The 27,632-nt window shown below is 38.2% G+C and overlaps 1 protein-coding gene across 5 annotated transcripts in view; it reads right to left on the reverse strand.

Moving 5' to 3' along the window:
• Positions 1-27,632, reverse strand: part of ctnnd2b (catenin (cadherin-associated protein), delta 2b) — a 132,422-nt gene that overhangs the window by 8,125 nt on the left and 96,665 nt on the right. For all 5 annotated transcript variants that reach the window (XM_055228278.1, XM_055228275.1, XM_055228276.1 and 2 more), the window contains 5 exons: positions 24,827-25,040; positions 14,005-14,191; positions 5,848-5,965; positions 3,912-4,094; positions 35-208 (listed from right to left, as the gene is read on the reverse strand). In XM_055228278.1, the coding sequence (XP_055084253.1) occupies positions 35-208; positions 3,912-4,094; positions 5,848-5,965; positions 14,005-14,191; positions 24,827-25,040 (876 nt within the window). The remainder of the gene's footprint in view (positions 1-34; positions 209-3,911; positions 4,095-5,847; positions 5,966-14,004; positions 14,192-24,826; positions 25,041-27,632) is intronic.

Below are 27,632 nucleotides of genomic sequence, written 5' to 3' on the forward strand. Positions count from 1 at the left end.
CAGGAATCCAAGATGGCAGCTGCCAGTTGCTCACCCTCCAGCTGCCAGCCGCGAGGTTCTGCAGCGCACCGGCCGCCCCCTCCAGCGTGTCCGGGTTGGAGCACTCGGACAGCAGAGTGAGGTAGGGCTTCACAATGGTCGGGTGCCATAACATCTGGATGCCTTTAGGGGGCTCTGCCAAGTCTGGAAACGGGCCCACACCATCCCACTGCAAGAAGGAGGGGAAGAGATGCACTTTAGAATAGACCAGAGGGAGATATATGGTTTGGGGATGAATTGGTTTTGTCAGCTAGAGAATGGGAGAGAATATTTGAGTAATGAGTCAGTGTTAGTGGAGTCTAAACAGAATGACAATATGGCAACATTAAATAAGATAAATTACATGTACATATTTAAGGCAGGCATATAATATTGATGACATTTTTATAGATGTCTAAAAGGGCTACTCTTTATTCTAGGAAGGACATCAGGTGTATCAGTGTACATTTGAGTTGATAATTTGGCCATTCCCAGACAGAAAAATCCCGCAGTAAAATATCTTGATAGTTTTTAGAATCTAACCCTTTAAAAACACACAGCCTGAACTTACAATTACACTAAGACTGTACATTCAACATAATACTGCTTATACCGTCAGAGAAATACTATAGCTGCACAAATGCAGAATTAACTGGCAAATATCAATAAGGCAAGCCTGATTATATGACTATTATCGACAGTGGCTTTTCATCATGTTGAGAAGAAGGGAATCTCTATCATAAAAAAATAATGTCACTGCAGTAATTATAATCATAAAATGTAACCATGAACTAATGAAAACATGCCTACATATATGATCCACTCAAGATTACAGTACTCTAAGAAAATATTTAGCCAATTATATCTGCTTGAACTGTAAAAAAAAAAATATGCACAAAGAGTGAAAAATACTACTGCGTCTGTGTTTTGTTGATACCTAGTCCTTTTTTTTTTTTTTTTTTTTTAATTTCTAGCCAAACTCTCTTGTCACCTCCACACTGCCTCGTCTAATGCCCTCATTTCGAGCTTCGCCAACACACTCCCAGTCTGTACTTGACGATAATCACCCGCAGCTGCACTGGAGTGGAGGCGCAGAGGGACAAAAAGCCCAAAGCGTGGCACATATTATTATTTTGGAGAGCTTACGATTGACTTCTTCACATTTAGTTTATAGGTTAACTCAACATTGCCCATTCTTCCTGGCTATGCACAAGTTAGTATTTGGTCGAAAGCAAGGCTCCTAACTACCCATCGCTAACCATCACCAACTGATGAATAAAAAGCTATTGATTCAGACTTCCTGATCTACCGGAAATGTTTGGTTTTCAATTGAGCTGTTACTATGGCTTGTAAAAAGAAGCCTGCCACTCCACCAGAATGTGTCGCTGATTGCTTATTACCATGACAAGAGACGAGAGCATATTTCACCGCTCGCATTTCGAAAAGATTTTCAAGTAATGATATTTTTAGATGAATTTATGTTGAGTGTGGTTGACGAGAGCTACAAACCATAAAATCATACTTAGGGTACAGGTATGAAGATGTCTCTATCATGTTTGAGGTTTCTTTGAAAATGTATTTTTAAAAGCTCAGATTAAGAGGAGTTTAAGTCTTTGAGACTGTTTTGAGATCAAAGCGTTCCGCACATTTGACAGTTTTTCTGAAGTCTATTATGACTGTATAGACTGTATACATTGAAGATACCTACATAATCCAGGTGCATGTCAGAAGATGTGCAAACAACATCATGCATATCAAAGTGTGCCTTGAGCTGTGATGTTCCCATAAATATTCATAAATACATCAGAAAGTATGAACCCAAAATGAACTGGGCAAACTGCTTATAACCTATAACATTATATACAGTGCCTACCCCTTTGAAATGAATGCAGGACAATGATGCATACCATATAGGCTATCTTTGCATATGCACATTATATACATCATGGAAATAACTAAGTCCTGGCTGTAATTATTCAAATGAACAGGAATATTTTTTGCTTTGTGAATACTTTTCTTCAAGTATGCATATATAAACTGACCATTTGTTAACCTATGTCAGAGGAAATAATCATCAAATCACCACAGCTCTCTTATGCATAATGCACATATATCAAATCAGAATTTTTCACTGTAATAATGATTTATAAAAATCTTTCATGTTAGAAGAGAATATTTTATGATTTAGATTGTGCTGTAATAAATGCTCTATTTGATGTTTTTATGGTTCTCATTCTCGGTTGAATTTTGATGAAATTGCCAAGTAATGGTTGCGATGGCTCGAGGCAGAAAATCAGTTTTCACTTTCTATATATTAGGGAGATAAAGGCATAACATATACATAATGTTCTGTTTAATTGTGCTTTTAATGCTTATTTGGCTTCACATAATTTCTCATCAGGTAAATGTATGATACATGATTTGATTGATTGATTTAGATACTTTTTATTATTGTGTCTTGCATACAAAAATCTCAAGCCTTTTAATGGGATTATAAAATACCATTAACAAAATACAATAGGCCAGTTGCCAGACGTGTTACCAACACCAATAGTCTCATTTAAACTAATTAATGTGCAGCTTCTTCCAGGCTTTAAAAAGAAATGAAGCTAACTTATAAACATTAGAATTAAACAACTATTTCATCTTGTTGTCATCATTACACCAGAACATATCAGGTCATTCATCAAATAAAGGATTTCTAAATTCATCATAAAATGGACAATACAATAAAAAATGAGCTTCACTTTCCACTTCTCCCAGCTCACATAAACCACAAAGTCTTTCTTCTTGAGGGACTTAAGAAACTTAAGAAACCCTCCCAGTTTCTAAGGATCCCTGTCGCAGCTGTGCCATCAATGATCTTTGCTTTCTGCTCAAATTTGCTCTGACATAAAATTTTGTCTTACACATATCTTTTATTTGTCCGCAACTTGGGTTTAACCAAAATCTTATTCAGCCACTGCTCTTCATAACTGGACACCAGTTTTGTTCTTATTCTGTTGACCCTGCATGTCAAATTGTTATGGAATACATACTGAAGTTGTGCTTCCGCAAAAACAGCCATAGCTCTGCCACCCAGGGTGACTTGGGTTTACTCCACTTAAAGACCTTTTTAGATACTCTACTATCAAGTAGATTAATAATCCGATTTCACAATCTGACCATATCACATTTTCTTTGGCTTAAACCAGGGACCCAGCCCATATCACCCTGTGCTGCCAAAACTGGAACAAACTTGTGCACTCCCAGGAAAACTTGTGCACTATATAGGTGAATATTTTCACCTATATAGGCTGGCTGGCTGAAGCAACATGAATTTTTACCTCACTTTCAAAAATCCTAAATTCATCAAATGTGAAGCCCAGATATGTGTACTGAGGGACATATTCCAAATGTAAGGACCAAATCTTAAAGATCACAGTCTTCACAACTGGAGAGACCCAAAAATGATAGAGGTCCACAGAGACTGGAGCTTGATCCATCTTTAGAGAAGGAAAGATGTCAGGTTTCAGAAGAGAGGCTTGAATGTGTCAATGTTTTATTGCTGAGCCCTAAATAACAGATGCTGTGTGCTGCCAGACTGAGTGGGACAGTTTATTAGGGACACATTTTCTATCATTTAACTCACCTTGGTACCACCCTTAGTCAACAAATGCCTTCGCTCCCACATATTTTAAGGATATTTAAGAGGAGATGTCTACATTTGAGAAGTATGTACTACAAATTAGTGGTTGTGACTGGCACATCCCAAATAAGAATGGCTATCTGATATGCTTTATGTTCCAGACCGTCCAGAATTGGAAAGAAAGTAGGAGGCACATCATTCTCACTATTGTTATTTCCTGGTAGATTTTTGTTGATTTGAGTTGATATGCTGTATGTAGCTATACCTGATCATGGCCCTTCTTTTTCTTCTTCTTCTTGCCCCAGCAGCCGGAGCTCTCTCCATCCTTTCCTCCAGTGTCACACAGCAGACCGTCCAATTCCTCCGACCCCCCCTGGTGGTTATGGGAGGTTTCTGCGGCCAGACGGTACGACAAGTTCCTCAAGATGCACACGCAGTTCTCCACAGTCTGGGAGACAAGAGGACAGAGGGCAAACAAGTGAGTGGGGAGGGATACAGAAATAGCTCAGGGTAAAAAAAAAGAAAAGAAAAAAAAAGTAAGAAGAAATAGACTTTCTGGTTGGTGGGCTGGAAACAAGATGTTATCTGCTATCAACTCAACTTAATTATGCAAATATAGTTTATGATTTTGCATCAGGAAACTAATGAGTGGTTATTTCAACAGAATGTTACACGCCATTAAGTAACATTTGCAAAACTTGAATTATTACTTGAAAGCTCTCCTGCTGTTTATAAATTTTTTTCTACAAGTTAGAAAAAAAACCCAGATAAAAAAAATGATTTCTACAACAGTGATTATTGGCTCATCATAATAATATATGAAAAATCATGCCACAAAGAGCAATGGAGCAACACATTTTTGCTTCATGATATTGACTGCTCTCTGAATTTAGCTTGAACTGTACTGAATTTGTTCATCGATAAATCTATTTGTCTATACACAAAATACCAAAAGATGAATAATTATGATAATGCACTACAGAATAACTACACATGGGCATATTTATCGACATGTTTAAATACAGAGACTAAAAAGCCGTCCCAGTGTGCCCAGTGCCACAGACAGCTGCTGCAGCCCAGACTAATCCTATTGTTGAAAGTCTCTGTGCACTGAACAGTCACATACTCTGATCTAGGGAAGGATTTTTGTGGATTTAATATTTTTTTCTCCTTTTGAGGCGCCTTCAAATAAGACACATGCACAGAGAGGACAAACAGGGTCAGGCACACACTACATAACACTCTCAAGACATCTTTCTGTGTCACTGACAATCTGGGTTGACAAATATATCAACACTGTAAAAATAACAAGCTGGAAGGCAATGTTGTCTATGTTGTAATGTGGAAGGTAATCTAATTTTAGAGATGAAGCAGGACACTGACATCAATAAAAGAGACAGGGCTGTTTCTAGCTTTGAGGTGCCAAACAAAACTGATATAAGACAGACTACGAGCCGAATCTCCCCCCCTTACAGTGCATTATGCAACATTTCTGGTAGGCTCTTTCCTGCGCCAACTGATTGTCTCCTTGGAGCTGTAGCTTTGCCTTGCCTGCAATGTTTCACTGTATGGTATTAAACGTTCTATCTATGTCCATGAAGGAATGCCTCCAGGCCAAGTTACAGGTCAGATCGTACGAGAGACAACCCTACTCACATTAAGGCCTAGCACACCCAGCATTAATGACCATACAAAACTTAGACGAATAGTTTTGGTGCAGGGTTATGAAATATTCATCACTGATATATGCGAGGGCAGAATCACTTTGCTCTTGCCTGTTTCAAGCCATGCAAAGACTATTTATCATTTGCAATTATACTAGTGCATTTTCTTTATAGATTAAAAAAATAAGCAAAACAAATCATCATGTAAATTTACGGATAGGGAACGGCCTCAGTCAGAAGTTGTTATGCAAACCACATTTGAATACAGTGGAAACAAACAATAAAACACAGATTCAGGGAACTCATGTAAACATATGTAAATTTAAACGTACTCTACAGCATAACTACTCATCCATGTGCACTACATTTCAATCTTGGATAGAGTGGCTCATATCTTTATATAGATTGCGGCTCCTGGAAGTGGGGAGTCAGAGCAGCGTGACTGTGTATTATAGATGTAATGTGAGTGCATTGGTGTACAGTATATTGAATGGCTGCAGGCGGCTCCACTGTGGGCTGTTGTGTGCATGTTGGTACCTTGCTGTCGATCTCGCTGCTCCCCAGGGCCGTTTGGATCACGTAGAGCAGCGCGTCTGTCAAACCCTCACACTCCCGCATCCTCCTCCGGGCCTCCTCTCCAGCAGAGCTCACGTTCCTGAAAGACAACATGGTAAAAACTGATACAACTGATATAGCACTTAGAATGATACACTTCAGGTAGTGTGCTCCATCCGGTAGTCAAAAAGAAGTGCTGGTGTTTTCAACTTTCATACCGATACTGATTCTTGTAATAGCACTTAAAATGGCATTAATAAGGAAGCATGTTAAAATCTGCTGTAAATAGAACTACATGGAATTGAATTGCAAAGAAAAAGACATATTTTCTTTTTTTCCAATTCCTCAATTCAAAGACATTTCAGTTCAATGGTTCAAACAAGGAGATATGATATTTCTGCCTTTGTGTTTAAATGTATAGTTAATTAATGTTTTGTTCTAAACATGAATCTCAACCAAGACATTTACAGGCTCACTGAAGCACATTTCCATTGGATTGCCCTAAATTTCCCTGTATTCAGATAGATAGATAATATTACTTTTGAAAAGAGTCTTCCTGAAAGTAAGTGCTAGCCCCAGCAAATTTAAACTCGGAATATCACTCCACAAAAGCTCTCAGACTGAAAATTGACTTTACATAATGCAACCAGAGCATGGAGCCTCAAGATTAGTTCAAGAATACATTTAGACATAGATTCTGCAGACTCTGAAGGTGAGACTTAAGCGGTATTACAAAAGCTGTAAGAGATCAAATTAGTAATGCGTGATAATGAAATTTTCCAGTAATAATGAAAAATACCAGTAACTGATCATTTTAAGATGTGTCACTGATAATACATTTTAAGTAAACCTAATTCTGAAATGTAAAACTTTTTTGTTTGTTGTAGTGTATAGGTCTAAAATGTGACTAAAGCAGACCATATAATACATACAACTATTTAAAAATATGACATTTAAAAATATGAAGTAACAGCACAGGGTTGTAGCCTGCTCATAAGCTCAATATAATTTAATTATAGACTTCCTATGTCCTGTTAATGTTCCACTATTTTCCTTATTATTAACAATATGCTTCAGATGAGTCATAGTCTATCTGTGGGTTTCATGCTTAACACAGAGAGAAAGGAGCAGAGGGAAGGGAGCAGAGGGAAATCGGCAGAGGGAAGGGAACAGAGGGAAAGGAGCAGAGGGAAAGGAGCAGAGGGAAAGGAGCAGAGGGAAAGGAGCAGAGGGAAGGGAACAGAGGCAAAGGAGCAGAGGGAAGAGAGCAGAGGGAAGAGAGCAGAGGGAAAGGAGCAGAGGGAAAGGAGCAGAGGGAAAGGAGCAGAGGGAAAGGAGCAGAGGGAAGGGAACAGAGGCAAAGGAGCAGAGGGAAGAGAGTAGAGGGAAGAGAGCACAGGGAAAGGAGCAGAGGGAAGGGAACAGAGGCAAAGGAGCAGAGGGAAGGGAGCAAAGGGAAATCGGCAGAGGGAAGGGAACAGACGGAAAGGAGCAGAGGGAAGAGAGCAGAGGGAAGGGAGCAGAGGGAAAGGAGCAGAGGGAAGGGAACAGAGGGAAAGGAGCAGAGGGAAGAGAGCAGAGGGAAGGGAGCAGAGGGAAGGGAGCAGAGGAAAAGAGCAGAGGGAAGGGAACAGAGGGAAAAGAGCAGAGGGAAAGGAGCAGAGGGAAGAGAGCAGAGGGAAGGGAGCAGAGGGAAAAGAGTACAGAGACAGGAGAAGAGGGAAAGCAGCAGAGAGAAGGAAGCAGAGGGAAGGGAGTGGGCCTGCAGCACCATGGTTGCTCCTTTAACAGAGATGGATTCTGAGTGACACAAGCACCATGCATCATCTCGCTTGATTGAGAACTAAAATACAACTATAGCCTCATATAGTCCAAGCCCGTCAGCCCGATAGCATCTATGTCAAGCTACACCACTAATGCATGGACTCTCTGCTGCCTATCAGGGCTGCCTCAGAGTACTTTCACTCATTCTGCAGTGAAAACCTTTAGATGACTTTTTAGATTAAATGTTAGAAGTCTGTAGCCCTTCTCTCATATCGTGGGGCTGGTACAAAACAGCTTCACTGAAATATCTTTCCTCCAGATGCAAAAGAATTTATGTAAACACTTGTCCTTTGCTCTTGCCCGGGGCAAGAGCAAGGGGCGGAGCTAGGGCTCAGAGAGAGCTCTGAGGTAAAAAAAAAAAAAAAAAAAAGAAAACCTCACAGAAAAACTGGCTGAATCAGTGTATTTTGGGCTTCTAATTATCAGATTAAATTATCGGCAAAAATGTTATAGGCAGAATTGTCAGTATAATGTCATAATTGCCATTATCGGCTGATAATGTGACCAAAATTATTTTGCATTCAAATCCTCTCATTTTGTGTCATGTCAGATTGAGTAATAGTTGCTCCTGTCCTGTAATTGGATTAGCTCTATAAGATTTACCTGTTGTTGTCTTAATATTTTACAGTATTTACTAAAGATGTAGCTAAAACAACATATTATGTAAATGAGACATGTGACATGAAAACAAGCCTGGAAGACAATAGGGTTCAGGTTAGCAGTCATTTAGTTTGAAGAATTATCCAATTAAAAGACACAGTTGCAACAATTTTCGAGTAAGCTATACCTATACATTCTAAAAGCAAATATGCTTAAATATAACTTAAAGAAAACATCCTTACAAGAGGCAATGTAGGTCAAATTACATCAGGTACATTTACTTCTGACAATTTTTAAAATTCAAATTGGAGAGACTGTTTCCCCAAAGCAATGCAAGGCATCTCCTTCAGCTTTTAAAGCTGAATCTTTTCTAATTAACTGCAATCCTAAGTGTAATTTATAATTTAATTTATAAGTGTAAGATCAGTAAGAGATGAAACTAGCACTGTTTGTTTGTGTGGATGTGGAGACAGCCACTTCAGACTGTCTGCACAGGATAAATAGCTAGATAAAGGAGGGCTAATATGATTGAGATAGAGTCATGGGTGCTGATAGAGCTGGAGTGAGGGATGAGGGCGGAGAAAATGAGAAAATATTGGAGAGACGGAGCAGCGGAAAGAGCAGGTGGCCAGCCGTACAGCAAACCATGAAATATTCAATCTTTAATCTAACTTCCAGCCTTTCCTAACGAGGCATGAGAAAGATGAATAACCAGTTTAGCAGGTCCACATAGAGACCGAGACTTTGTACATTGATATGGAATAAAACATGTTTCTACACTACAGTATATATTGTTATACAGAGCAGAAAATTGTAAGTATTTTTTGCCTTTATCTAACTCTACCATACATACCATATGTCTTACTATACAGAAAAAAACATGGCAGAGGAATAAAACGTCTTAATGCATTTATTTATCACTGATTAGAGAAGGAAAAATCACACATACATGTACAACAAGAGCAGTGTTTTCACTTTTTCTGCATCACTTAAACTGCATGAAAATGTTGTACCATGTATTTCTCTGATTTTAGGAAAGTAACTGAATACCGCCAAATCCAAGTGTAACTGTACCGGAATCCAGCTACTCAAAATTACTATTCTTCCCAGCACTGAGCAGAGGCACACAGGGAGAAACTAGACACGCTCGCAGACAGAAATGCAAATGTTGAAATGGCAGCGAGCCCACTCTATCCCCACTCAACCCTGCCTCCACCGGTGCCAAGTCCTCAAAAAGAAAATACTGAAGAGAATGCGACAACTTTTATTCCAGTTTTTACCTGGAGTCAGTTAGCCAGTTACAGTACGTTGACTACATTCACAAGTTGAATTTAGTTGACGATTCTTCAAGCCTTTCTCTGTTTTATTAGTAAAGGAGAATATGAAGCTTCTGGTAACCATTTTGATACTAAAGAATAGGCTCATATATATAAATGAACATAGCTAACCCGCTAGCCATCACATTCCAAATAAGAAGTGAGCATGGGCGCGCTTCCAGCTCCATCGCCACTGGCTCCTGTTCACTTTCTTCTTGCCTTCTTTCCCTGATGTTGCTCCTGCTAGCATTAGCAACAGGTTTGATTGACAGTATTGCTAAGTGCTCGCTCCCTGTCAAACCGGTGGTGTGGGCGGGAAGGGGCATTACCTTCAACAACCTGGTTCCAGATTGTCTCTTTGGTTGCTATGATACTCATGGTCGGAATTCCAAATTTAGAGCTCGACTCCAAATTCGCCGCTATAACTGCTAGACTCGACGAGCTTTATTTGGCTGGAGCAGAACGCTATAGACATCACATCACACTTACTTAGTCCACTTCTTTATACAGTCTCTGGTACATATGTCAAACTCAAGGCCTGGGGGCCAAATGTGGCCTTCCACATCATTTCATGTGGCCCTCGACAGGGTAAACTAAAAGGTATGATGGTCTTAAAATGTAATTTTATCAGGATATAAGCAGTTATACAGCCACATTCACATCTAGGCTAATGCAAATGCAATATTTGTAACTTGAACAAGTAACAGTTAATTAAGTAGTAACAGTTAATTAACAAGTTAAAAAAGTAGTTAGATTTATTTTACATCTGGCCCTTTGAAGGCAGCTATTTTGCTAATGTGTGAAAATATGTTTGACACCCCTGGTATATGGGCTTAATACTCACTAGTTTGATAAAAGCTCAAAGTCATTCTAAAATGTTCAGGAAAGTTCTAATTTTGTCCTGTTTATAGGATTTTTCCATATAATTTTTCCCACCATATTAGAAAACGCATGAATATCGGTTATATTGGTAGTTTTTATTTTGGAAAGTTATTACTGGTTTATGAGCATGATCAAACAGTCCACAATTTGGCTACAAGAATGGGTGCATGCATCAGAGGAGCAGAGTCGTTCCTCTTAATGAGATTTAAGCCGGTGAGATATGGTACGGCTTTGGAAACATGAAATCAATTATGAAATGAATCTGATGATAAAGTCGGCAGTTTAAGGATAATTTAAGGCTTTACCACAGTGTAGTACTTTGCGGAGCTCTCTAATTTGTCACTTGCTCGTGTTAAATGTACAGTAAAATGTATGGCCTAGTCTCTGCTCAAAGCTAATTGTGCATCGCTAAGCTGCTTTATTTTACATGAAAAATGTCCCTGCACTTCCTTAACAACTTTGCAACTATTTTAACTTCAAACACTTATGGGGGCTAAAATAAGACTTAAAAATAGGTTGTGTCTGTCTCTTTAAGCAAAAAATTGGAAAATCAAAACAATATGAAAATAACTTTGCAGAGATGAAACACTAGAATGCATTTTTAGACCGCTAATGCTGCTATATGATGCCATCAAAAATGCTGAGTGCTTCATTGAGTTTCACACAATGGAAAGAGGAACTGCAATTTCAAAACACTTTTTTACAAACAAATATAATTCTACAGTGTTTTTTGTGCAAATTTCATTAGTCAGATCCACGTAGTTTTCACTTTCTTTGATGCTTTAATCACATTTCAAATTTTAAATCAAAGCACTTACATTCTGAAAAACACAATGGCTTTGAAATGTTCTTTATATCTCTATTGATTTATTCCAACAGCGTACAGCATATGAATAAAACACTGAGCGAATACAAGGCAATGGAAATCTGCTCAGAATCCATTACTCCTCCTTTTGCGATAAAATATTTACAATCAGTCTCCGCCATGGACAGAACTGCTTCATAATATTAGGACCGAACAAGGAAAAGAATAATGTATAATACACTTTTGTTTTATACACATATAGGAAGCCATGTTTGCTTTAGATGTCCACAAAGAATTATTAGCCAACAAAACAGGCAAGTTTATTTGTATCGCATAATAAAAAGTACACAAAACAACAGCGGTGGTAAATACAGTCAGGTTTAGTTTAGTTTATTAGTTTATTTTAAGGGACAGTGTGCAAAAAACATTAATAGATGCTTTGCACCAGATTATAGCCGAAGCTAGTTTCCGTCTGTAGTCCCTGAACAGGTGAAAAATACAATACAATATAAAATATAAGCATTATAATACAATACAATATAAAATGTGAGCAATATAACACAGGAACAATATACAAATATACAGTAAAGTAAATATAAGTTAAAATTGCAATGTGTGATGTAATGTAATGTAATATAATGTAATGTAATATAATGTAGTGTAATGTTATGTAATGTAGTGTAATGTAATGTTATGTAACGTAATGAAGTAACACTATGGGTTGGTAATCTGGGGGCCATCAGATGATACCCACGAGGGTAACATCTGATGACAATGTACCCGTCAAAGTTAAAAAGTTAAAAGTGCAATGTGCAATGTAATGTAATGTTGTACCCGTCCAAGTTAAAAGTTAAAAGTGCAATGTGCAATGTGCAATGTGATGTTGTAATATTTGATCTGGTAATCTGGAGGCAATCAGGTGATACCCACAAGGGTAACACCTGATGGAAAAATACCCGTCTGGTATTGTTAGTGTGAGCATGTTTGATGCTCCAGAATCAAATTTTTGACAGCCCGTGAGAAGCTGTAAAAATCAGTCATGTTCTTTAGATTGTCTGGAAGCCTATTCCATTACTTGGTGGCTTTATAGGAAAAGGCTGATTGAGAGAGGGCAGACTTTCTTTTAGGAACATTGCAGTTGCCTCTAGACACAGACCTTAACACTCTACTTGTAAGCTGAGAGCGAGGTCCGCATCTTTAAGGGACTATCTTAAAGACACTGATCAGAACTTATTCCTCACTTTTCGTATAACATATGTTAGCATCACAATTCACCATGATGAGCGCGTTTCACAATTTTCAGAGGCCAGAGCAGATTTTTGTTGTCATGCCACTGGTAACAAGAGCTAGCAGGCTAAGCACCACCATTACTTTCTGGTTTAAGTATAATAAAAACGCTTCATAATGCACATGCATACAAAGGTTTCATTTTGACCCCATAAGCTGCCGTTACAAAATATCTGTGCTGTGGCAAGACAAAACTGGCTTTACAGTATTACCTACATCAGGGGTCTCAAACTCAAATTATCTGAGGGCCGCAAGAGGCAGAATCAGAGTGAGATTGGGCCGCATTTGTATTCCACAAAAAAGATTTGTTAAAATCTTCTCAAATGTCATCTTTGTTTTCAACATACGTGAGGAAATATGACAATTCTTGTGGACTTTATGGATATACATCATTATTTGTTGAATCTTTTGTGACAGGAGTACATAGCCCAAGTGGCACGTGTGTTTGGTGCTTTCAGACTGACCCTGCTAATGCCACACTAACATTAAACTAAATATTGTCCTGCGGGCCACAAACTATCATCTCGCGGGCTGCAATTGGCTCTCGAGCCGCGACTTTGAGACTCCTGATCTACATGAAAAAAAAGGGTACAGGCCCTATAAACTCTCAAAACTCTCATATGTCATCCTGCTAGCTACTACTACTACTACATAGAAATGATTTACAGTCTTGATTGTGCTTGTCCTAAACTTAGGAAAAAAAAACCCCAAAACATCTATATTAAACTTCATACAAAATAATACGAAGCAAATAGTTGTTCTTCCACAGCGGAACAACCAAAGTAAAGCAGATTTCCTACAGTAAATGAATCCACCAGAAAAGCGCATTAGCATACTAGGAGCCAGTGAACCAAAACAGCCAAACTGTATTTGTCATTATTAGCAGACAAGTGCATGAATATTACCTCATCTCAAGAGAATTAAATAGTAGTGACTCATTTTCAGTCTGTCAGTTCAGAGTGCGTAAAAATAACACAAACTAAAAATAATCCTGCTTTCAACTACATACAACACCCTCACGCCATCCTCTAATAATAATACTAGGCACGATCAGATATGGATTTTTTCAGCCAATTCGATATCCAATATTTATATAACTTTATTTACTCAGGTCCATGTTGTAATCATTTTATATAATCATTTGTATAGAATTTGTTGTATTATTTATGACAACGGTGTAAACATATAGCTGCCTTTTTAGCTTCATTGCTCTTCTGTTTTCTATTTTCAGTTCGTCTGCTGCACAGAGGACAAAATGAAAATGATACATGAATACACATAGACTAGGGCAGCTTCCATACTAGATCTGTATTGACACATGAAAGTACCAGGTTACTAGAAAGAAATCATTTTGGCACTGTTTATGAGACATCAATACTGTTCATCTCTAAATAGTAACAATGTTGTGTTTTGTGAGTAACTGACCGTAAGCAGCCGGTGGCGTTGCGGAGGACCTGTGAGGAGTGCAGGTGCAGTTTGCGGTCGTCCTGTGTGTGAGGGGAGGTGTCCCAGCCCAAGTGAGGGATGATCACTGCATTGGTCAGAACTGCCAGAGCATCCTGAATGATGGGCATCTTCAGAGCATCGCAGGAGGACAGGTTCCACAAGACTCCTAAAGGCAAGAGAGACATGAGATTTTAAGTAAACGGAGATGCACTGTAGTCAAGTTTGATGAGTAAAAATGTACAATGTGCCATCTCAATACAATAAATACACTACACTAAATATTATCAGTGAAAGATTACATTTGCACTGAGTAGTAAAAATGAAATGTACAATAAATAGGTTGATAGCCTAATGGGGTGGGCAGAAGAAAGACTGCCAACCTCTCTTACATTACTGAAAACTCCCAGGAGATGAAAATGTATATTAATATATTCCATTTAAGCTATTTACAGATGCCATTCTTGTTGTTCATTGGAAGCTTTCCCACTTATACCTCTTGCATTCTGAATATGCAACACACATGCCAGCCTGAGATTGGCTCCAACTGAATGTCTGTATGGGTTAATTTGTTTTGTGTAAAATCCACTACTAGTTGAAGTCTTCCACGGTACCAAAAATAGGAGCTAAATAAATTTATTTCTTTACCACAATAACACAGTGGAATATCTATAGACACAGTCAAAAACCATATGCATTTGCACCTTCTAGCATTTGATGCCAATTACCTTTATACCTGAGCATTTCCACTCCAAACATCTAAACCCCATAGAGGCTGGAGGTGCACAGGTAAAAGGCAGTCAAAATGGTTCCTACAATGTTTCTCCTCACTCTCTATCCCCAACCCTCACAGGGTTCACTGTTCTGTTCTGTCGTAATATAACCTGCTGGCAAAAAACTTTCAAAGATGCATATTGTGGGCTAATGGGAGAGAATCTGTGAAATTACAAAGCAGGAGAGTCAGTCACACTGTAACTAATTATTACAGTTGCTAATTACGAAAATCATAAAAAATTTGTTTTATACACATTTTTGTATTCACGGAGTCGCTTGAGTAAACATGTTCAAAATTTGTAGTCGTTCTTAATTAACTTCTGCTTAAGTGATTTTACAGCCGCTGTACTTTGGACACTGGTCACATCTTATCATAAATGAATGCTGAGTGACTCATTGAGGATAAACAGATTTCCTTGTCATCACATTTATTGACTTGCACCATCACCGTCACTGTCATAAAGCAAAAACAATTAGAGAGATGTGAGTATTGCAATTAGCACCCTGCACCGCCAACCTGCACCTGCCCAGAATTTTAAAAGCTCTAATCTTCCCAAACATAGCCTTTAATTCATTTCCATTCTGGCTGGCGGTCACCAAAGTGCGAGTGTAATTAATAGAGTACAAGGCAGAGGCAGTGAGGGCGGTAAATCACTTACAAAAAGCTCGCCTCCTGTTCCTAATCCTCTCCTGAATTCTCCGTACAGTCGCGGCGCAGCCAAGCGAGAAAATGGAGGAGTTTTCTGTCCTCTCCCAATTACTGTTCACGTCCTCCGTCAGCCACCAAAACACACGCTCTAACAATCCACCAAAGTTTCCTTCTCAAGAGACATGGCTTTTCTAACCACCACTGTCCACAATTATACACAAAGAAGGCAATATGTAGCAACTTCTACTGGATAAAATGGAAGAATTAGAGTCTAAAATACAAGAGGTAACACATGGCTAAACATCAGCTAAACAAAGTCTAAAACCCAACTGAATTGTGAACAACTCTAAATTGGGAGTCAATCAGATTTAAATCCCAGTGATATCCAACTACTCTAAACCAGGATTAAATCATCAGGTTCAAACTAATAATCTAGGATTAAGACATGGAAAATTATGTCTTCATCATGATGAGTTTCTAAGTATGTTAACTTTTGGGCGTCGAGCCAAGCTGCTAATAAAACACTAAAACATTTCATAATTAGACACAGATAGCACTTAGTGGCCACATTTTGGATCACAAATTTAAATTTATTACATCAAACAGACCCTTTAACCAGAATAAAACAAAAATAAACTTATAGGCAGGGACCAAAAGCTTTTTCAAATCAGGTTTCTGGTTCAGGCCAGACTTCATGTGCCACATGAGAACCACTTCACTGGTATAATATTCATATAATAATAACATATAATTCTCGTCAACCGTTGTCCATTCGCACATTTCTTCATTCTTAATTGTATGTCTGTGTAAGTCCAGAGCACTTATCCAACACTTAGGCCTATTTATACATGCAAGCATTGTAAAAAGATCCTCCATGGTCACATTGCGCTTCATGTAATTACAGCTTATTAATGCAGACTGAACATTTTAGTAGAACACACGCACTGGAGAGAGGGCTATCTTGCTTTTCTAAAGACTTACGACACCCAGAGAAGAGAAAGGAGGGCGTGCTAACTTCTGGATAATGTTGCCATATGAAACACATATGAGACACATTCATTTGGCACATTTTAAGTAGTTAGTTATTCTAAACTTTTAAACAATAAAATAAAATATGTGTAAATGCATGTTTTGTCTCAGACCAAGGAAACCAAGCTGAATGGAAAATAGGAAGACTATATGGCATAAAATTTAATAAAGTTGTTTGTCTTGACATGAGAAGTGTGAAAAAGGCAGGATTTGGTCATACTTCTAAGACCAAGGTAATACAAGTCAAATGGAATCCTGCATTCAATAACAACACTGTGATAAACAAAAGTCAATAAAAGAGTAAGACAGGGCCACTAAAACGAATAAAATTGGTTGACAAACTGACTTTTGCATTAATCCCTTATGCATGAGATCTTAATGGGACATTCAGTCTGTTGTTTTATCTGAGAGATTGTTTATTATGCTTCATAAAAATGCCACAGTGCATCCAGGATCATACTGTTTAATAGTTTATTGGCTGGTAAAAAGGCAATCAATAGGAGCTTTGGCCATTTCTACTTAACCCCAGTGTGATACTGTGGAACTAATACACATATTTGGTTACATTTAAAGGCCTCCTGCATAACTTTGTTGTTGGGGGGTCCGCCACTTGCTTGTCTGTATGGAGATGTTATTGTGTTGCCTGGAATATTCCACATTATAGCATTACTTATCGATTTCCATGGAGACAAACAGGTAGCTCAACCAAGCCAGGTTACAGGTCACATCTGTAATTGCATGAATGTGAGATAGTTCAATAACATTTCCATAGAAACAATCAGGTGCCAGACCCCCACAAGAAAAGTGACACTGTGCACCTTTAAACAGTCAATGTACACTGAAAATAATATTACAAACCTTTCTGATCAGTGAGGTGCATGCAAATCGAAATGTTACCAAATAGTATGCGTCGCTATAAATTGTAGATATAGAGAATTAAAAAACTGACCGGGGATCAAGTACATTTCCTTTAGAGATGCATGAATCAGGTATCGGCTCTAAAATATTGGCTCTGGTGATATCATGGTTGGACCTATATATTGATGTAAGACTATTTATTGAACTTTTAATGCAAAGTTGTTTTGTAGTTACTTGACAGGTAAATAATAGCTACTTAACACAATTTAATAAATAAATACATTTTTCCATTTTTAGTCCCTGCACTGCTATTGGTTATTACTTAGAGCCATAATCGTATCGGAACTGAAAAAGCTGGATCGGTGCAACCCTAATTTCTTTATTATGATGAGCCCAGTCAGCTGTTTGGGGCATGTCTTTGTGAGTGAGGTATGACATCATCTCCCTGAGGTGCGCCACTCAAGGATTCAATCTTTGATGTGAGACTCAGAAGAGGAGAGAACACTTCACTAAACACATCAGCATGGATCCAGCTAAACACATACATGTATACGCACACACACACACGCACACACACCCGCACATACACACAGGCAGCTAATGGCAGATCAGATGCAGAGGGGTAATTGCTTCAGTCTTACGTCATAATGCCCTGCGCTTTGGAGGAAAAGGAAATGAATATTGTGGCTGTCTATTACTGTGAGGATGACATTTTCAAATCTTTGAGTAACATCAATTGACCTGCATATCTCTCCATTAAAAAAAACCCAAGCATATCACAGACAATTAGAAATGATTGAATCTCGATCTGAATTGCAGAGACATTTTGGACATATTAAAGGGATGCCTGTGTAATCCCTCAGTCGTCCAGGTACGATCCATAGTGACAGAATTGAAATTTTCTTTTACTATATATTAAAGGGATGGCATTTTCTCTGGTTAAATAATGCATGTTTGCGTATACATATACGCAAACAGCCACTGAGCTATGAATTGAGCTACAGTACTAAATCTGAAGGTAAATTTTATAGATATTTTATTTTCTGCAACTCTAAAAATGACCACGTTATGGAAAAAATATAAAAATCTGCAGAAACGCTAACCATCGCAGTACATCTTGAATATTTTCTTTCTAGCTAATATCAAAGCTGACTGATTGCCACATTCGTTGCCACTAAACAATCAGGAGTTGTTGTTTTGTAAAGAGGGAGTGAAGGGCAACCTTGGCAGCAGTAACAGGGCGGTTTTGTACCAGCTAAGAAAACAGCTTCAATGTTGAACGCTGCACAATATGGCTCTCGTGTGGTCCCTCTGCAGGCAATGATTTCACCATTATGAGAAGCAAGGTTTGGAAACAAAGGTGTTGAATTAAGCTTTGGGGGTCAACAAGAGCCAGCTGCACGTCTGTAAATACTGTCCACAATGCTCTCTGTGTGGTTCAAGATTTTTTCTCACCATAGCAATTCGTAAATAGGATGCGTTGAGATAGTGGTGACAACTTATTTTCCTTAAAGCTGCACAACAACATACTGCATAACTGTTCAACGTGTTTCTATGAGGACGCTGTTTCTGCTCCTGATGAGGTACCCCAACAGCATTGAAGGATGGGTCAAATGCAGAGGACAAATTTCCCTCCTGGGACAATAAAGTCTACTTTGACCTTAACCTTGTTTCTTTGCCTGGGATGTTGTACAGTATGGCATTAAACTTATCTTCCTATTGCAAAGAAAACACATTGAAAACATGCATTCTTAGGTTCACCTCTCCAAAGATCTGACTTGTAACTTGGGCTGGAATTACCTGCTGGAGATTAATGGAGACAAGAAGAAGCTGGCAGACATCACCAAAAACATTACATAGTGCACCTTTAAATCAGGTAAGTTTTTGCATTTTCAAATGCTGACACTGCATTTAAAAGTACTACTGTCATGTGCCAAAATCAGCAAGCACTCAGCAGTAGTTTTCAATCAGTATTTTAAAAGAAAAATCAATCAATAAGGATTATCACGAGGATCAGTGTTTGGAAGAATAACAATTATAGATTTTCTCACATACACAACACAGTCCAAACAAAATCTTTGCATGAGCTAGCCTTCTGTTTTCATAACGAGTGTCCATCGATCACTTTTAATGACTGTTTCCACACAGGCCTATAGCCATGTATTAATGAGACAGTGGAATCACATGCAGCTATCACGCTTACTCAGTTTGTGTCCCCTAATGACGTTACCATTGGACACGGGCAGATAACACACTACCGCCGGCCAAGGTCAGGCAAGTTAGTAAGTTACATTAAAAAGACAACATCAATGTGGAAGGACTGGCTTTGGAGATTACTGTAGAATTACTGTACCGCATAGGGGAATTATACAAGATGGTATTTAGACTGGGTTCACATTCTTGCAAATACAAACTCAGCAAGTATTAATACACTACTTAATATAATACAATAATACAAGTAAGGGTACACCATTTGGTCACATTTTTATATAGCGCTTTTCCGACTTCAAGGCACTCGAAGAGCTTTACATCAAGGAACCACTCACCCATTCACACACTTTTCATGCACCAGTGTACGCAGCCACTGGGGGCGAGTTGGGTTAAGTGTCTTGCCCAAGGAAACAATGACAGCATTCATCTGTGGGAGCTGGAATTATGCTTGTGGATCAGTGGATCTGACCGCTCAACAAATGATGATTATGTCGATAGTGGGATTCTAACCACCAACTTTCAGTGGACAAACACTACTAACTGAGCTACTGTCGCCCCCGTACAACCCCCGCCACCATGCCACAAATCTTGCTATGGAAATGGAAAGCAGTGCATTTATATTGAAAACACTTTATCCACTTGTATCATTCCACTATATCTCAAGCACAGTTGTTAATCCACCTTTAAAACCTCTCCTTGCTAGATGGTAATGAGTAATTATATAAGGAGCAAAGATGTAGCATGTTTCCATAATAATGATGTCTTTGAACCGAATAGCACCAAGCTCCATAAAACTAGCGCCTTTACAATATTTCATGAATTTGTGACACTGATCCCAGTCTACAATTAAATCACGGATGGATTTTTAAACCTGTGTGCACTTAAATGTACAGACACAGAACAGAAGTGACGTTTCTCACATTGAAGCTGACAACAACCTGTCAGCTTAGATTCCAGCAGTATTTTCAACAGAAGATGCGCGCAACAGGAGGTCTATGGGTAAAAATAGGTATAAGTACAATAATAAGTGCTCATCTGGGACTAAAAGGTGGAATCACAAAAACACCTAAATAAGACGGAATGTCAGTTCTCATCAACTGAGTGTAGTATTTCACTATATGTGATATATGCTACAAGAAGGGAAAAAATCAGAACAAACACAATGCGGCAAGCATGTGAAGAGTGAATGCCAAACACTATGGATCTTATGGCTGACAGATGGCAACTAACTACTCTAGGGAATAAACTGGATATGGTGGTATACACAGACTGATCTCATGAGAAAACAATGTTCAAAGCATTAGGGCAAGGCGATATGGTCTATAATCAATATTACAGATTAAAATAGAACATTTATTTTGCAGTATTTTGAAATAACATGACAGATGAGAGGCATTTGAAGAAGTCATCGGAGGCTTCCAGTTTACTCTTAGTATAGAAATATTTCCAAAAGCCAAATGTATTTTACTGCTATCAAAGATAATTCCAATCTTCTTGATAAAATCCACTATACATTATTGCCATTGCAGCTATCTCTAGAAGATGGTAATAAAAAGAAAAACACTTTTTGGCAATTTCTCAAAATGGAGGCATCTGTTTTTTGCTATTAAACTCTTCAAATACTTAATTATCTTGGCCTATAGCTATAATTCTGCCTCCACATGCCCTTTTACTATCATTATTTATTTGTGCGTTTGCAGAGTCCATGCAATTAATACACTGTTTTTAGGTATTATTCACTGAGATAAAAAAAAAACATTTGATAATTTAAAATGTCATAACACCCCCAAAACAACAATATATCATGGACAATATGTTTCTTGAAACTGCATAGTATAAACAGCAAGAACCTAGATTGAGATATCAAGCCTAACCCTTCAAACCCAGACCCAAACTGAGTCCATATCAACAAAGGGATCACTCACCATAACTATAAGTGCATTTTACCACTGTGTGCTTAAACCTTCACACCATAACAATCTATGTGGGTGAGAATGCACTATGACCAGAGAGACAGCCAGTGTGGTACCCCGCTGTGATTCTGACTCAAAATACCCAGTGAAGGAGAGAGATAGCGGGCTAGAGGCAGAGAGGACAGGGCCAAGACCAATTACTAACAGTGCATAGGGACAGAGGGGCGCAGATATAGAGGGAGTTATTTCCACTGGGTTTTGAAGAGGAGAGAGAGTCTATGTCCGGTCGCTCGTTCCCTTGATTAATTTGTGACAGGAGGGATTTCAGAGCAGCGTGCCTTGAATTGCAGCTCTAATTTATATGGTAATCTTCCATAAGACTCAGGCGGCATGCAAAACCTTTTATTTTGTCTTGGCCTATAAGCCTGTCTGTGCCAAGTGTATCTCTCTATTAAACAATATTTTGCGAAAGTGTGGTTATTGAGATATTGTGCAAGAAAATATATGTATTAGGAACAACTTAAGACTAATTGTATTTCCGGTTTTATTCATGCCTCTTGTCACCTGTCAACAAATCATAGACTACTACCTCTGCCTCTCAACCAATCACCTCTGAAACCTGGATTATAACAATTTAAAAATACTTGCACTTTGTAACTTTTCTGGTGGAGGGTTTGCAATATGCTCGTTTCCGTGGAAATATTATTGCTTTGCAGTATGGCATTGAACTTAGCGATCTCCACGGACACAAGAAGATGAGGTCAAGTTCAGATCACAGTAAGAATACATATTTTTAAAGGTAAAGGTTTCTCAGTTATAAATACGTTGGTCATTGAATGCATGCAAGACAGATATTTTAAATGTTTAACTGTGGAACACTCCAGGCACAACAATAAAGTCCCCATGGAGAAAAGACATACCTACCAGTGCACCTTTATATAAAATCATGTTTAAGCACGCTTTCAAGGCTAAGATGCATTTTCTCAACTCTATAAAATCCACATTATCTACACAAGTATTGGATAATAGAGTATAAAACTAAACCCGCTCACGTTGTAGCATTTTTTTTAACATTCAAAGCACTGTCTCATTACACTAAATTACACGGAAAACAATTGTCTGTCAGCACATGTCATCTGTCATGTCAAGTGTCTGCAAAATGCAAACAGATTAAGGCTCGCGGTCTGGCCTTGGGGGTGTGGGGTTCGGGGAGAAGGCTGCACTTTGCAATGTAATCACATCATCTGGGTTTAATTACCTAGCTTCTCTACAGTGCGGCGCGTGTATTACTTTTCCAACACTTCTCTGCTAATAAGATCAGAGGATAAATCTGCACACTGAATCGCCTTCATCTGTGGAAATCTTGCAGTAATGATAAATTATGTGAGGATGGATTATAAGGCTCAATACTGTGATGGAGACAGAGCGTAGAGAAACTGACTGGAATATATGTCATACTGGTTTGGCTTGGTTAGAGCTTCAATTTAAAGGTGCACTGTGAGGAAGGTACGCCACCTGCTTGCCTCCATGGAGATCTCATTGCTTTGCCTGGAAGGCTCCACAGAATAGCATTAAACTTTTGCTTTCACTCAATGATAGGTGTTTTCATTGTAAAAAAAAACAAACCTTGAAAAACCTGCGTTCTTATTGGAAGCAGGGTTGCCTCTCCACAGAGTTGACCTGTAACTTGGTCTGGAGATGTCACCAGCTTGCATGGAAATATATATGCTTTTATACCTATGTTTGTCCATCTCAAAATATTTTCTGGCAGTACCAAATCTGCATCGATATCAGGATAATGACATGTGGACAATAATATAATGACAATAATAAAAATGTTTGTTTGTAATCAGAAACATCTGGCCTTAATCATTCCTGTGTGGTATCATATAATATTTGAATTTACAAAAGCCACTGGAGGCAGTTTTTGACTCTTTTTGAACACAAAGCTCCAAATTGACCTAGTTGGCATTAAATTAGCCAAAAAGGAACAGTAACGCTATTAAAACACCATATACACAGTTTAGTAGCAAAACAGTTGATTTAGTGTCTAGTTCCACTTTAAATTGTACCCCATTCTCTATTTTAGTATCAATTTATTGCTTTATTGCTTTGCCTTACAACATATGGTTTACTGAAAGTGAAAAACAACTTAATGACTGGATTAGGGCTTTTGAAAGTCAAAAGTGTTTTCTAATTAGTATTGAAGAAAAATCCCCAAGCATGACAGAGTAATAAACTGCTCGACCGCTTTTGCACTAGAAGACCTAAACTCACTATCCTCTACATGCCTGGAAATACACGCTCCTTAGAGATGTACAGCAGAGATTTTTTTCTCAAGTGTGGGCCCTGGTTAAAGGAATCCATTTTTCTCATTTGGCATGTGGATTGAAATAAAATCCCTGGAGGATTCTGGATATACGCAGGTTTGAAAATGGAGCTGTATTCCTCTTTTAGCTCTGTCATGTGTCCATCTGCTCCAGAGGTGAAAGTGCTCTCACTATAGCTACATACGGCTATATACTGGCTATATACAGTAGAGCAGTCAACATATTAGTGCATGTATTACTGGTAATCCTTTAAGCCTATTGCAAGCCAGGCCAAAGACCGACATTTGAAGATACATTTTACATTGTCCAAGGTCATACTGCTATCAAGCATACAACTATTACTATTGGATATTGTAACAGGGTATTATGTGTGTAATGCTAATGTTCTAGTACAATACTGTAAACTGTGACACACTGTATAGAACTTGGGATTGTTGTTGGCAAAATCTGCCATGTTTGCTGCAAGTGAGTAAAACCTCCATAGAGATGCATTACTCAAAGCAATACATAAAGTAAACAAAAGAGCCATGGAAAATTCTGAGTCAGTACTGATAAATTTCGTATGTCATATAGTTATAGTGTCAGAAATCTTTTGAATTACTATTCAGCGTCTGACAGCTTTCTACCTGTCTACATGCACATTTATTTATTTATTTTTGTCTCAAAGCTCCGAGAATGTTATATTATAACAGATAGTGCAGGCCAAGCACTCCAAATGTGAATCACCGGTCACTGTTCACCCGCTGGGTTTCTGATGGCATCACAACATTCAGACTTGTAGACTTGTTCTATTGTGAACACAGCTTTTTTTGTCATGACATATTGTGATTTCAAAGGCCTGTTGTGTATTGCTATTTCTTAAAATAATATAAACAATAGGGAAAACTTGCTCTTTCCCCCTGGAGAATCTCATCTCATTCAACACATTGATGAAATTTATTCCTTGGACTCCACAAAACAGTTAGTTGAACTTTCCCAAACCCTTATATATTTGCTTAATTCAGCTGGTCATAATGTTTTGGCTGATCTCTTGTTCGTACCTGTGAGCAACTCTCGTATCTCCACATCTGTCGTCTTCCTGAGCAGCCGGACCAGAGCGGGGATGCCTCCACAGTTCTTCAGAGCGATCTTGTTATCGTCGTTGGCTTTGCCGTAGACCAGATTTCGGAGAGCTCCACAAGCGCTGCGGTGAACATCTGTCATCCTGTGGTCAAGCAAGTCCACCAGCAACTGGATCCCACCCTGTCGTCGGATCTGAGAAGAGGACACAGAATGAATTTAGAGAAGTTTATTTGCAAAAACAGATTTCTTTTTTCCCTGTTTGTTACTATCTTTTACGGGCATTATAAATGAAAGTAGCATTGAGAGGATTTGATCAGGAAGGGTGGAAAATAGTCGTACTGCACTAAAATAGATGAAGCTTTTGAAAACATTCAATTTCAAAGCATAAAAAAATATAAGACTCTGATATTTTCTTCTATTTTTAATGGAACTTGTCTGTTTTGTGAACATCCTGGGGAACAGCATATAATTACAAATAGAGCAGCAAATTTATAAGAAGTATGTATATGGAGCTCCACAGTGACTGCCCACCACACGCTCCCAGAACTAAATTTCCCATTAATTTTTCTCATAGACTTTTCAAAAAGATTAATACTAAAAGTTCAAAAGCTTGCTCGGGGATAATCAGCCATGTGTTAACTAATGATCACAAGACCTATAATTTTATTTAAAATATTTTTTTGAAACTTTATAAGTAAAGTTATTAAAATATTTAGGAGAATCTTACATTTAAACAGCCTTAAACACTTAAAACAACCACGTTATTGTTATTAGATAGCACATAGCTGGTTAGCCTCCGTGACGCCTTTGAACTCTTAATATTTGAATTTTTGGAAAAGTCTATGGGAAAAATGAATGGAAAATTTACTTCTGAAACCTGAGCTCTATTGTAATGGAGGATAAACCAGTGGAATCACAACTATTATAGGTATAATCTTAATTTAGTTTTTAGTTTAGCATTTAGTTTAGTTTAGTTTGCATTTGATTTATTCCTGGTTAACTGATTACTTGTGTTAACTGTTAAGTCGTAAAATTCAAGTGTGATGCTCCAGAAGTAACAGGCAAAAGTAGGAAAATTGTAGCAAAATAAACACCTAATTCTACTTGTATTTAATCTAGAAATGATTGGCAGACATTACGGCCTTTGTGAATCTCCCAGCTACCGTCTAAACAAAGCCAAAACAGGCCAGACTTCAAAACACGTAACCCGATTTAGCTGTAGTAGAGTTGGTGCAGATACAAGGCAGAAGGACATGAGAAAATACAGCTTTCTCCACTTTGCACCTGTAGGCCACTATTTCACCTAAAGAGCGGTAAAATTGGTGCAACATGCTGGCACCAAGAATATTTTTCAGCCTTTCCTATGAGCCACTGATGTCTGGAGAACTTTGTTTGCCCTCAAATCTGCTGTCTCCATGGGGATTAATAAAGAGCAATTGCATTGGATTGAGCCGACATTGAAGAGACAGACAGCGGCAGTTTCACCAAGAGGCTAATTGATGGCCACTGCTGAAGACAGGAGCACTGGTGAGGAAAGGGAGGTATTTGCAATAGCGTCAAGTGTCTGCAAGGAATACATGCTACATACAAAATAAAACTACTACTTTTTTGATTAAATAAAGGTAGAAAAAATACTACTACTTCTACTACTGCTACTACTGATATAGTAATAACACACAATATTGCACAAGTTATAAAAAAATAAAAATAAAATTTGATGCCGGTTCAGTCCTATATGTATTCAGTTTAATCTTGTTTTAGTCCTGGTTTAGTCCTGCTCAAGTACAGATCCAGTTCTCTGTTTAGTCCCAATTTAATCCCAAATTTGATGTTCAGTTCATCTTTATTTCGAACTCGTGGTCCATTCAAAAAACAGACAGACAGTAACAATACAAAACAATAAACATCTATGATGTATTGTATGTAATTGAAACATTTATATATTGTTCTAATGATGTAGGGCTGACTTGATGTTTACAATCAAGATTTTCAATCCAATTTGCCTTATTAACAACAGAGGGTGGGCTGTGGACCTCTCTAAAAAGCATGTCATTGACAATCGGAAATGACTGAACCTCAATCTTGATTAAATGTGATTAATTGCACAGCCCTAGGCAAAATGTACTTCAGTAAAATCTGCAGTTGCAGCAGGCTTATTCCCAAAACCTTGAATGTCTTCCTCTGTGTTGACGTCAAACCTTTTACAATGATAAATAGCCTGTGTGGGCTGTACATGATGACCCCAATAACACTCATATAACGCACTGTGCATGTGGAGGTTTGAACTAACAGGTAAAGGCCTCTCTGCATTTACCACGCTGAAGTACAGCCCTGTTTGGGAGATATAATATGGCTCTTTTGTATGAAATAACATTTGACAAAAACTGTTGCCATGGTGCTGTGTAGCTGGCTTTGATACAGTGTTTGAGCAACAGAGGACAAACCCAGGGCAAGCTGTAAATAATTATGTATGTTTTTATTGCCTGTCTACACCAAAAGGGTTATGTTTTCTTTATGTTGTTGTTTTGGCGGTCAATATCAAAAGAACATCAACAACATTTCAAAAGAAAAGAAAATTGAAGGCACTGAGATAAGGTAGAGGTTTCAAGGGCAAACTGTTTGAGGTGTCAGTTTAGGATTGGTTCATGCACAAGTTAAGGATAAAGTGACTGTGGTCAGCTGAAAACTCTTAAAGCCATAAGGATAATATGACAAGTTTGTGGAACCAATACTTTACAAATAATTAGAAGGTTCAACATTTCTGTATTATATAAGTTTTGATAT

Source organism: Periophthalmus magnuspinnatus, chromosome 17 (genome assembly GCF_009829125.3).
Source record: "Periophthalmus magnuspinnatus isolate fPerMag1 chromosome 17, fPerMag1.2.pri, whole genome shotgun sequence".
NCBI lineage: Eukaryota > Metazoa > Chordata > Actinopteri > Gobiiformes > Gobiidae > Periophthalmus > Periophthalmus magnuspinnatus.